The 12,638-nt window shown below is 35.7% G+C and overlaps 1 protein-coding gene across 1 annotated transcript in view; it reads right to left on the reverse strand.

The window, feature by feature from the left end:
- Positions 1–12,638, reverse strand: part of TNNI3K (TNNI3 interacting kinase) — a gene marked incomplete at its 3' end in the record, with an annotated part of 285,990 nt that overhangs the window by 159,959 nt on the left and 113,393 nt on the right. The window contains exons 12-17 of the mRNA XM_081226315.1: positions 11,900–11,986; positions 11,270–11,326; positions 10,225–10,317; positions 10,067–10,124; positions 9,748–9,942; positions 8,909–9,013 (exon numbers count right to left, since the gene is read on the reverse strand). Of these exons, the coding sequence (XP_081082441.1) occupies positions 8,909–9,013; positions 9,748–9,942; positions 10,067–10,124; positions 10,225–10,317; positions 11,270–11,326; positions 11,900–11,986 (595 nt within the window). The remainder of the gene's footprint in view (positions 1–8,908; positions 9,014–9,747; positions 9,943–10,066; positions 10,125–10,224; positions 10,318–11,269; positions 11,327–11,899; positions 11,987–12,638) is intronic.

Consider the following 12,638-nt stretch of genomic DNA (forward strand, 5'->3'; position numbering starts at 1 on the left):
TTGTTCCTCATTTATTAGCTAGCAATTCTGGCTCTGGGCTCCGAGTCAGGCTGCTCTCTATTATAAACTCCAAGATCTGAAGAACATAACAACATAAATGAATCTCAGCAAGCAAAGATTGAAAATGATGAACTGAGAAATGTGCAGATAACCACAAGGTGGCATTAATATCATTATTGAAAGGTTAGCTGCTTAGGAAATTGACATGGTGCCAAGAGGGGCACTCACAGTGCCTCCCAGGAAATGAGAGCCGAGAAGAAACAAGACCGAACAGAGAAAAGCCTTTGTTGACATTTTCAAAAGCTGACTCTATACAGGCCGTATCCCCAAAGGATGGAAAATGGCAATGTGAGGAACCAGCAACACTAGAAAATTGCAGGCCAGCAAGTTCACTGCCAGTCATAGGGAAGCACTGGAAAGGTTTTGGCAGGTCAAAAGGTGCATCCCTTCTCCTCCAAGCTCCACCCTGGGGTGACAGAAGGTAACCCTGCCACAGGAAAAGCACTCCTGTCTCTGGCTTTGGGAATTCCCAGGGTATGGCCATGTTGTACTGAAGAAAGAGGCAGCAGACTGAACCACTTCACCACAAAAAACATGGGTGTAAGAAAGTCTAAGGCCAGGTTCCAGTGCGGACTAGTAGCATTTTTATGTCAAACCAAAAGTGAATTTTGGTATCACAGAATTCCTGGTTTTGGCCAAACTCTGACTTTCTATGCTCTCTTTACACACAGATACATTTATTTTGTACACACACATAATCTTGTGTATGGTGTCAAATGGCATAGGGTGGCTTAGAATCCACCTCTAAGATGTGAGATTCAGGGATGTGTCTAACTGGGAGGATTGAGGCAAAGATTCTGATGGAAGTTTCAGCGAAAGATGGCAGGTTTGACTCGGTCATTATGATAGTGTGGGCAGAATGAAGGAGCTTTCCTCTGATTTCAATATACCTGTTTTAATTTAAAGGGAGTATGTGTCTAAGGGAATTTACTTAATGAGGTGTTAAGTACGAGCACTATTTTTGGAATTGGTGGTTGCAGCCAAAATTAAACCAGACATTCTAATGGAGGCAGCTGAGAGATGAAGAACATTTTAACTGGGCCTGGGAGGAAAATTTAGCTATTTCCACAGGAGTATAAAGAAAGCACAACTCAGGACTAAGGGACGTTATAGGATAGAGTAAGGAAGGGGGACTATTTGGCTATTTTGGCTCAGGATGAGGAACCAAATTGAAATGTGCTGAGAATGTTTGGGACACATCTGGCCCTCTGGGAACTGTGGGAATCAGGTTAGAGGGCAGGGTTGGATCTACTATCAGAGAAGAGGAGGATGAGCTGGACAGTGAATTTCTATTTAAGTAATAGGTAGGAACTTGAGAGTCAGAGGGAACTGTCTGATTCATCTGGAGGTTCAGGGAGCCGAGGACAGACAGACAGACTGACTTTAATCATGTCAGAAATGGGAATGGAAAATGTGACTGAATATCAACACCTGAGTGAAGCTTGCAAATAGGATTTTTTAAAAAATTAATTAACTTTATTTTTGACTGTGTTGGGTCTTCGTTGCCGTGCACAGGCTTTCTCTAGTTGCGGCAAGCGGGGACTACTCTTCCTTGCAGTACGTGGGTTTCTCTTGTTGTGGAGCACAGGCTCTAGGCACGCAGCCTTCAGTAGTTGTGGCATACGGGCTCAGTAGTTGTGGCGCACGGGCTTAGTTGCTCTGCGGCATGTGGGATCTTCCCGGACCAGGGATCGAACGTGTCCCCTGCATTGGCAGGCAGATTCTTAACCACTGCGCCACCAGGGAAGCCTTGCAACTAGGATTAATTTGTAGAACTAAATGTCTGAGGAACCCTTTCAGATGGATATGGTATAATAAGGTTCTATGAGCAGAGTGATCAGAGTCTGTGTTTTAATTTTCACTTTTAAAGAAAAATATGTGTTTTCATTGACCTAGAGCAAATGGAACTGTGAGATGTTTTTGAATTTATATAGCCTATTTCATACTATTATATCTTATTACAGTACATGTTTTTTACTCTTGAACCATGTTTAGGTTCAGGGACACATGTCCCCACATTCCCAAAGGTATTCTCATGTTTTTAATGTAACAAAAAAAGTGAATGAGAATTATTTCAAAATTAATTTATATATAATATGCTTTACTGAGTAGTTTTCACCACATCTCCCAATTAGTGGTATTAGTTTATACATTGTGAAAATGTGCTTATAAACTAAAAATATTTAGTATGCAGTTGACATTATGTTTGTGCAAGTAATTCAGGCAAATCTAGATCACCCTTCTACCTAAACCCTAGTACCTGTTGTCACTAGTGCAAATAAGGTGAATATAACCCAGACTGCTGGCTGCCTACCAAAACTCATTTCCTCTTCTGGGCACACAGCTGGACTACATTTCCCAGTACTCCTTGCAGTCAGGCATGGCTATTTGAGCTCTAGCCAATGAGATGTGACTGAAAGTGACATATGCCACTCTAATGCCTGGCCCACAAAGCATTTCATGCACGTCTCACATATTCTTGTCCCATTTATGCTCACTTGAATAGAGATGACCCCCAAGGAGACCCTAGATGCAACATGCTGAAAATGGGTCTTGAATAACTTCATGGGTAAGGGACCACCACAACAACCTGTTAATTCACACAATCAAGACACAAACTTCTATTATTTTTGAACCATTATACATTTTGAGGTCTGTTATTGCAGCAGATACCTTAGCTAAACAAATCCAAATTTCATCTTGGAAAGCTGTATAGCTTAGGTTTTTTCCCCTCATTACTCATAGTAGTAATGAAATTGACACAGATTGAAACTGATTACTTAAATTTTTTTTAATTTTGAAAATCTGAAGTCACCTTATAATTTTGGATATAGACATTTCATAATTAGGCACCCCTTAAGCCCTCAGGCCCTAAGCCCTAAGACATCCCTTGTATGTAATGAATTAAGTTCTCTATGAATCCCAAATGGTAACAGCTAGGTCTCATCCTTGGGAGAATTGAGAAAAATATCTCTCAAATCATTTTCCATAGGGCTTAATTTCTTCAGAACTGCAGATGAGAAAGAATGGAAGCATTACAAAAACATGAAAATGTGCATGCTTATATGTGCATTGATGTATAATATTCATATATATTTATGTGAGTCTTTCTCTATATATGTGTGTATTGATTTACTATACATAAGTCTATATTCTTCCAGGGTTTTACAGCCTTGAATACTCGTATGAACTGTGTGCACTTCAGTTGTCTAATATTGAAACTTTTACTTCTGTTTGGCTGCTTATGAAGATTCTACACTCCTGGGAACTTTTCTAATATTAAGTATGAATTATAAATTAGGTGCTCAAGAATGCTTTAGTATACATAGCACAACTCCCATGGAAACTGCTGGATCTTGGAACCTACTCTGTGCCATAGGTATCATGAGCATGTGGATCTGTCTTTTGCATTAGTTATTGAATGAATGAATGAATTATTATATTGTATTTAGGGCAATGACTTACAAAACATTTGGAATTACATTGTGACTTGATTTCCCAATATTCCCACTCCACCCTGGAAGAAGAGAAGGATGAGATTGTATAGCAAATCGTTAAGAGGAGTAATTGGTATTAGACTAGAAGGTAGTTCTCAGTGCTGCCTGTATATTGGAATCACCTGTATTGCTCTCTAAAAATACGACACCTGGGCCCCAACTCTGAGATTCTGATTTAAGTAGCATCAGGGTTTTCTTAAAGTTTTCCTAGAGATTCTAATGTGTAGCCAAATGTGAGAACCACTCCAACTAGAACAATGTTTTCTCTCCTTGCTTGATTATAAGAATTAGCTGGTAATCTTGTTTAAAAATATAGAGTCTCAGGTACAATTTAGGACATTCTCAATCTGTGCCTTTTAGGAAGGAGTTTTTTGATTTTTTTTTTAAATGAGGGCCCCCAGGTGATTCTTATGACTGGGGAATAATACTTAGGCTCTAAGCTCTGCTGGAAAGGGGCTACAGTCTGTCATCCTCAGCTGTTCCTCCAAGCATAGCACAGACTGGCTCATATCAACCATTCAAATATTTTATATTAATTAATTAATTCACTTAATTTTAAAGTGGAAATGAGTGAAAAAAAAGACAAAATTAAAAATGCCACTTGTGACTGTTTTTATACTAGAGATTTACAAAAGTAGAGTTATGAAGAATTTCATGAGTTTCAAGGGTTCTCTTTTAAGACTTACTATAAATATTGCAATGTAATCAATTAATTGGCCTGCATTCAAGTATTCAGAATTCTTTGCAAGATGGTATTTTCCAGTGAATGCTAAATTCCTTCTGTATAATCACTTATTAAAAAGTCACAAGCGAAAGGAATTGCTGAGAGCGAACTCTATAATCTATGTGAATCAAGGAATACAATTGTACCTAATAGGTGACAGAAAAACAATTAATAATTTGTTGATTTGTACTTGATTGCTGTTTTTTAAAAAAAATGAAGGATTTTTATATTTTGTATTCACTGAAAGGCAAACACATACATCAACTTAAAAGAATTATTAAAATTTTTAATCAATTTTTTCTTTAGTACCTTCTGAAATCTTCACTAACAGTTAAATCCACCTTCAAAATTAAAATTCTTTTAGCCTTTACTAGCATTGCCATTTAAAATTATCTGTCATTTGTCATCAGCAAGTTGGCTGTTTTTAAATTATCACTAATTATTTTCCTTTATAGTCACTCGAATAAGCTGACACTCAAAAACAGCCCTCAGATCTAGACCTAGACCCCCAATTAATTAGCTGTGTTATATAAAAATAAATATATGTATGGATGAGAATACTGTGGAGTGTTTTTCCATCTACATTCTTGACCTATAAAGGAACAAGAGAGGGATTAATCACAATAACAACTGTCATTTCTATAGTGCTTCACACTTTACAGGATGCTTTCATATATATCTCTCTTGGGAGTGCCATGGCCACTCTGTTGGAAACATCACTGTTTCATTGATTACAGTGTTGTTATATTATTTACTTAAATACAGAAAAGACCATTTATTTGATGTTTGCAGTGATGTTTGGTTTCAACATCAAAAAATTTGGAAAATGGACTTTACCAAGAAAACAAAGATAGCTGCTAGTATTAAGTAAAAAACATTAAAATGTTTAGCTGTAAACCATGTTTTGTAAGCTCCAATGCCACAAAATGAGCATATAAATTGGACCAGGTATAAACTGGTAAGTTGGTAGGTGGTGGGGTCTATGACAAATTGAAAAGTACCTTCCTGCCTAAAGCTACACATTTAAAAATATTTAAACATTACGGGCCAAAGAAGACATATCCGTATGCCTCATATGCAACTTCTGCTCCATACTAGCAGAACATGGGATGTAGAAGAAGAAATAAAGCAGAAACACAGAAGTACAAGGAGATGGTATGAGAAATGGTTTGGGTCACAGGAATTGCGCCTATAGGACTGAAGTACAAAGAGCAAGGTTGATCAATGTGGCCAGTGCTCATCCAATATCACCCAGCCTCCTCCTATCTCTCTGTACTGACTTGGTTTCGCTGTTGTGGTTGCATCAGCATAATATAGCTATAAGCATGTGGCTGTGGGCTTAATATCTTTAGTCAGTTTCCTTATAGTAAAATGGACATAATAATAACTGTATTATAGGATTGCTGTGAAATTAAATGAAAGCATACATAACAAGGGCTTAGAAGAGGTTTTTCACATTGTAAACACTGAATAAATTCTCATCATCATCATCGGAAAGAACCACTTCCTAAAGCATTCCTTGATTTATATGGTAAGAAACTTATAAGGGAAAAGGCAAAGTGTTTTCCTTTCACTCAAATAAATTAACAACCACAAAACCAAAGATAGAAGTGTCCCCTCTCTGTGGGCTGATCTGTAAGCTCAAACAACTTCTTTCTTTTAGAACTGTAAAAGGTATTGGGCAAGTTAGTCAGACTCTATCTACAAGGGGTCATACTTGTACCAACTAGGCCATTGCTTTCTGAAATGACATTCATCGAAATGTCTCAAGAATTTGGTTCAGTTAAAAATGCATTGACTGAACACCTCTGTGTAAGACACTATGTTTAGTTTTGGAAATCTGAGATGAAGAGCACAGGATTGCTCTTCCTGAGGCCCTGACCTGCCCAGAAAAGTTGGGGAGAGAAACATGGAAACAAGTCATTTCAATACAAATGTAATGCCTGAGTTCCTCACTCTATTACGTACATCTTTCCCTCTACCTCTTTCAATGAGAAGGACTTTGTAAGCATTGTGCAAATACAAGGATTAGTATGCTATGAAAAGACTGAGGAAAGATACATACCTATCCTTCAAAGTCTAGTTTTAGCTCTACATCCTCCAGGAAGCTTTCCATTCTACTTTGATCTTTAATTTACTCAAAATCTTTTGAAAATTGCTGATTAATCATTTTGGCCCTTAATCATTTTCCACCTTAAATGGCAATTAATTTGCTTCCTGGGCATATGTTTTATGTCCCTAACCACATTGTAGTAATAAACCCTGAGGAGAAGGACTTAGACTCTTTTGGGCAGTACACATGCTACATTTGCATTAAACTGAAAAACTTAATGTTTTATTGCTACCAGATTAAAGAGTAGTAGAAAATAGTCCACAAATAATAAATACAAGAATTTGGTACTCTATTATATTGAAGGCACCCATGAAATAGTGTTTCATAAGACTTGAAGACTTTTTGGCACAATTTAAGTATTTAAGTTAGATTAGAGACAGAAAAATTGGTAAATATAAGCTTATATCTGTTACATAATACATGTTCTATTTTCACTTTTAATCAACAACATTTATATTTTTGGTCCTGCTTTATAACCTGGTGGCAACAACTTACACTTATTCACAGGGCAAGAGAACACACTTTCAGTTGCCCCACAAGTGAAGCGTTGCAGCAAGAGAAAACTTTCAGTGAGCACATTTGTTTGAATGACACATGCAAAGATAGTTGGGATAACGAAACAATACTCTTAAAACTCACAAATCACCAGTTTGAATTATGCTAATTTATCACCTAAATCTGTTTCCTGAACATTGTTACTGAAACCCAAAGAAAAAATGTTTATTAACATAAATATTTTTAAAAGAGAGGTAAAGAAAATAACAGGGAAGAAATAAATTTTATTTGAAAACTAGTAAACAATTATAAATAGATTGAGTCCTATATGTTTACTTCCAATATCTAAGATTCAACCACTCTTCATATCTAATTTATTTTATCTCTCCTATCTGTCTCTTCCTTTCATTTCCTCTGCCATTAGTGAACTTCTGCTTTTCATTACTTATCTAGGTCATTGCAACAACTGCTTCACTCATTTCCCTTCAAGTTGATCTATAATAAAGACGCTGAATTAATCTTTCCATACTACAGTCCCAAATTTGTGACTCCTTGCTCTAACATCCTCAGTGCCTCCTTCTTGCTTACAGAACAAGGTCTAAACTACCTTACTCTAGCATTCACTAATTTCTGTGCTCTTGTTTCAGTTTATTTTTCTTTCCCAAGAGTCCTCTTCACACATTAAATACACTACCTACATTTATACATTTCATCTACTGAAGGAAACTATTCAGTGCTCCTATACATGCCTTTAACTTTCTAATCTCTCTCTTTTTTTTTTATGTCTTCCCTAAGCTTAGGATATTCTTCCAAATTCTAACCATCTTTTATGGCCAAGCCCAAAGGTCACCTATTCCATAAAGTTGTTCTAAATTTCTCAGAAGTAATTAATATTCTTCTTTCTGAAATTTTATAGAAAATATTTCACTATTTCCTTAAGAGAACTTGTTATTTTTACACTTAGAGCATATTTAGGTATTTTTCTCCTCTACTAGAGTAGCAAAGCTCCTTGAGAATGGAGTCTATGGAAGTTTCACTTGGCTCTACTGTGCCAAGTATAAAGGCTTTGAACATAGCAGCTACCCAAATAGTTACTGAACAAATGACTGGAGAAATTAATGAATACTTAGCAGTTTTAGAAATGTGGGCTTTGTATAAAGGATCATATATGGGATCTACTTGAACCTTACTGGCAACCATGAAATGAAAGTTATTGATTTTGAATAATCCAGCTTATTTCATAAACCAGTGGTTTATCAGATTGGTGGTTTTCCAGATATTCTCCTTAGCACCTTTGAGATTCCAGAGAGATGGCCCAAGAATCTCCCTCTTTGGCAGTGGGAAATGGTAAATGAACAGAATTTTCCACTGTATACTCTGCCTTCAGCTAAAGCTGCTCCTTTTGTGTATCGGCCTTTCTCTAAGACTTCACTTAGAGAAAGTGTTCACTATTTAAAAAAAAAAAAGAAAACCTTGCGGTTCCACCACCAAAACATTCTAGTTCTGTATTTGTTTCAAGTCTCCATTCCACATGAAAACATCTTCACATGATAACCAGGTAAATGAGCTGCTGTGTTTTGGCTGAGTTTATAATTATAAGGAAAATAACAAAATGTTAGCACAAAAGTAGCATTTCAGATAATTTTATAACAGGTCCTACTATAATACCTGACTTTGTATGAGACATGACATTCTATAATGGTCATTGATCACAATCCTTGATCTGACTTTACTGGCCTGAGAACTAGCCAGCTGGTGAATCTTACAGATGTCATAGTCTTTCTGCATATTTTTCACAGATTTTAAAGGTCCCTGAGAGGCAGTTTATACAGCTTTCTATTTCTGTAAAAGACAATGACAAACCTTTCTATCCGCTAGGCTTATGGTAGCCTGTCCCCTTACCCACAGAGTAGAAAACCGTGTTCTGCAATAAATCTAAAATGTATTTTCACTGAAATCTGTCTTAGACTCCTAGTAAGTTACACAATTCCAAGTTCATTATCTAGAGGGAAAAATTACCTGTTTAAGTCACGGTGTATAATTGGCTGTGTCAAGTTGTGAAGGTACTCCATACCTTTGGCAACATCTACTGCAATAATTAATTTAGACTGCAAGTCAAGAATCCTAGAATTTAAAAATAGATTTAATGAGGATGAAATGGTCAAAGCCAATACCATACCTTTCTAAAAGAAATCAGTAGTGTGTGTGATTTGTTATTCTGTATAATTTCAGCCTTTTTTGCTTGATTGAACATTAAGCTAAAAATTCAACAAATTTGGAAAAATAACTTTTCTACATCTGATAATGCTTAATTATAGATCAATTCAGATACCAGCCCCTCTTATGTAAACAGTCAACTTGATTTTATAATCTTTGTAATTTTATATTTAATTTCTTTGTAATAACATAAAAATGGAATCTAATCACTGAATAAAAACCACATTCTAATTATCATATGCATAGATCTAGGAAGTAAATTCAAATTAGACTTGTGCAAGACTATTCTTTCTTAAAACTTAAAAAAATAAATACTGTGACCCCTGGTCATTATTTTCTTCTGATCTTAGACATATCTGCTTTACTGGTAGGTCAAATTTAGCCTAATTATTATAAGCTTCAGTTACTAATTTAAATTCCTTGAATTTGTTATCTTAAACTGAATTCCTGTTAAGAAAGTACAGAAATCTTTCTAGTCATTAAAACACAATTATTGGGCATAAATTATTGCCATCTTTAAAATGTCACATTTCCTAGCGCTCAGAGATATCAGAAGGTAAAAGCTCACCTAAGCAGAAAGCATATGAGGTGTTGCAACTGTAATTCCAATGACATGTAAAATGATAAGTCAGAGACCATACCTCTTCTGTTCATGAAGGAGGGAGAATAGAGAACCCCCTGATATGTACTGAGTGACGATGGCAAACTGGCTGGGATCATTCAAGCAAGCACCCACAAACTGAATGACACAAGGATGATTGAGCCGGCAGAGAATGGACACCTCTCGGCAAAACATATCCACATCTGACTTGGAGCAGTAGGTGTTGGCTCGATAACTGGAAATGACAGCAACAGGAAGTCTTCAGTCAACACATGAATCAAAACAAGGGGCTACCCATGCATATGCTTCTCAGTTTACTGCTCTACTTGGATGCTAAAGTTTCTCATTTGCTTGCTTACCGCTTTATAGCCACTATTTTGTTTCTGCATCGTCCTTTATACACTTTCCCAAAAGAACCTAAAATTGTTTAAGAGAAACAAGTAAACACATATTATCAAACTGAAATCATTAAACTAAACTCATTAAACTAAAACAGACTAGTATTTTCTTAGGTTACCTGAGCCGATAATCTCATGGAACTCAATTTCTGAGAGCTGAAGATGGAAATGTGAAGGCAATCCAGCCCTTAGAAGGAGAACATCTGCCTTCTCTGCAAACAGGAATTATTATTTTATTTTTTAAGATAAAAAGCACACATTTGGATGCTTACACATACATGCACATGTATACTTAACCCAAAACATCATACCCTAGTAACATTTAATTTTCCAACTGTAATTGAGTACTTGGAGATACTAAAACCTTATCACAAATGATCCCTATTCCCCTACATTAAAAGCCCGTTAGTTCTCTCTCTCTGTTACCGGACCTTTGTTATCAGAGCTAAGGGTTTATTCCTGATTTGGTCAGCCACTAGCTTGTCTGTATGATGTGGCAACTCTGGAGTACAATCCATATCACATCATGATATAAAGAATCTTATCTGGTCAATCCCTGCAACCTGTCACAAAAAGCTTAGTCAAATATCCATAAACTAAACCTTCAAGAGATGCCAATTAGGAAATAAGCATATGAATTATTCAGAAGAAACATTCAAAACCAAAAATAATTTTTAAAAACTTCAAATTCTAAATAAATATAAATTTACAGTTGAATATTTTTTACTTTCCTGATTCAATGGTATTAATTTCTGTGTATAGCATACATTCAAAAGAGTTCCCAAAGTATTACTTATTTGGGATCTTTTGAAAAATAATTTATTTTTCAATTTTTTTCCCTATGACAAACCTTTTCCCAGTTCTCCTTAAAGATATTAATATTTATAATTTATATTTCATTAAAAATACAAATGTCTATGTGAATTTGATCTTCTTTTAATATTCAGATGGAATTTTCACCATTATACCTTTATGAACTAGGAGGACATATGCAAAATAACATAGCAGATGAGGTTAATTATGGAAAGAACGGTCTGTTAATAATATTGTTTATGCTTGCAAAATAGTCATTTGTAATATATAAAACAAAAGAGAAAATTATCATATTTGAGGCAATAGTTACTGTTAGTAATAAAATATAACAACTGTCCCATATTAAAATACCTTTTGTCATGCTTTTAATCTTCCCCAAAGGAGATGGAACAGACACATAGGAGCCATCTAGAAATCAAATTATAGAGTTAAAGGTAGCAAATATTTTTTTCCATAAAAGCTAAACACTATAAAAAGTAGCACATGACAAAAGAAATTTGCTAAGAACACCAAGTGAGACTCTAACTTAAGTCTAGGCTTTTCTCTAGATACTGAAACTGTACAGCAAGTGTTTATTTAGAGGGTACATAAAATGATTAAAAATAAAAATCCAAGGTCTAGCAGACTCCAGTGGATTTAATTTGTGTCTGCATATGAGTATTCTCTGTCCTGTCTTAATAGATTATTGAAATGGAAAATGACTGCTCTCAGCTTACCCAGGCCTTCCCAGTCATGCACCAGCCTCATAAACATCCAGTCCAGGGAATGTAAAACTTGGAGGAACTGCAGATTGGTGAGTTAGAAAGTAGCCTAAGTGGGGGCTTCTTTATTTTCAGCCTCACCCAGATGTAAATCTTCTTAAAATAAAGCTGATCTGACATGACTTCATCTCTAACCCCAGAATGTTGGTAATAGAAACACAGGTTTACCTTTAGGTACAATATTGCACTAACAATGAAAATTTAATAAGAAAGGGGGTACCTCCTCCAGGCTGAGAATATTCATTACAGGGCAATTCATCCTGAGGTCTCTTATAATGTTTCAGGAGTGTGACAATTGCATCATGTCCTTTATGAAAAGACAAAGAAGGACAAAGGGTCTTAATTCTTGTTTGATTTATTCAACTCACCACCTAATTGAAAAATAACCAAGGTAGCTTGAAACAAGATTAATCTTAAGAGGTAATACATTGCAATAGGAATTTAGTGCTTTCATTCATTCATTCAAACTCTACTATCATTTTGTAATGTATAACAGTATTGAATCACTAAGTTGCACACCTGAAACTAATATAATATTGTAAGTCAAGTACACTTCAATTAACAAAAAAAAAGACTGATATATGTGATGTGCTATTTTAGGTACTATGTTAGGTATGGGGGGCTGCAATGAACAAGGCAACTATGGTCCTACCCTCAGGAAGTTTAGTGTAATTGAACAAATAATAAAAATGATAAGAATTTCTAAATGAGTACATATCAAGTGCTATGGGAGTATATAATAAGAGCACGATTAAAAGGGTGAAAGCATATTTGGTAACCAGGAAGGACAGATGTATTTGCTGTGATTGAGCATTACATTTGGCTGGCAACTGCAGTATAACAGGGCATTAAGATAATCTGCATAGGTTTTTGTGGCAGGAGACAGCTGGCTGCCTACCAATATTTGTAGTTCCCATTCACAGAGTGATTTTGTCACTGGGAATGGCTGCCCACCCAGG

The sequence above is a fragment of the Mesoplodon bidens genome, assembly GCF_964165515.1.
Source record: "Mesoplodon bidens genome assembly, chromosome: 2".
Classification (NCBI taxonomy): domain Eukaryota; kingdom Metazoa; phylum Chordata; class Mammalia; order Artiodactyla; family Ziphiidae; genus Mesoplodon; species Mesoplodon bidens.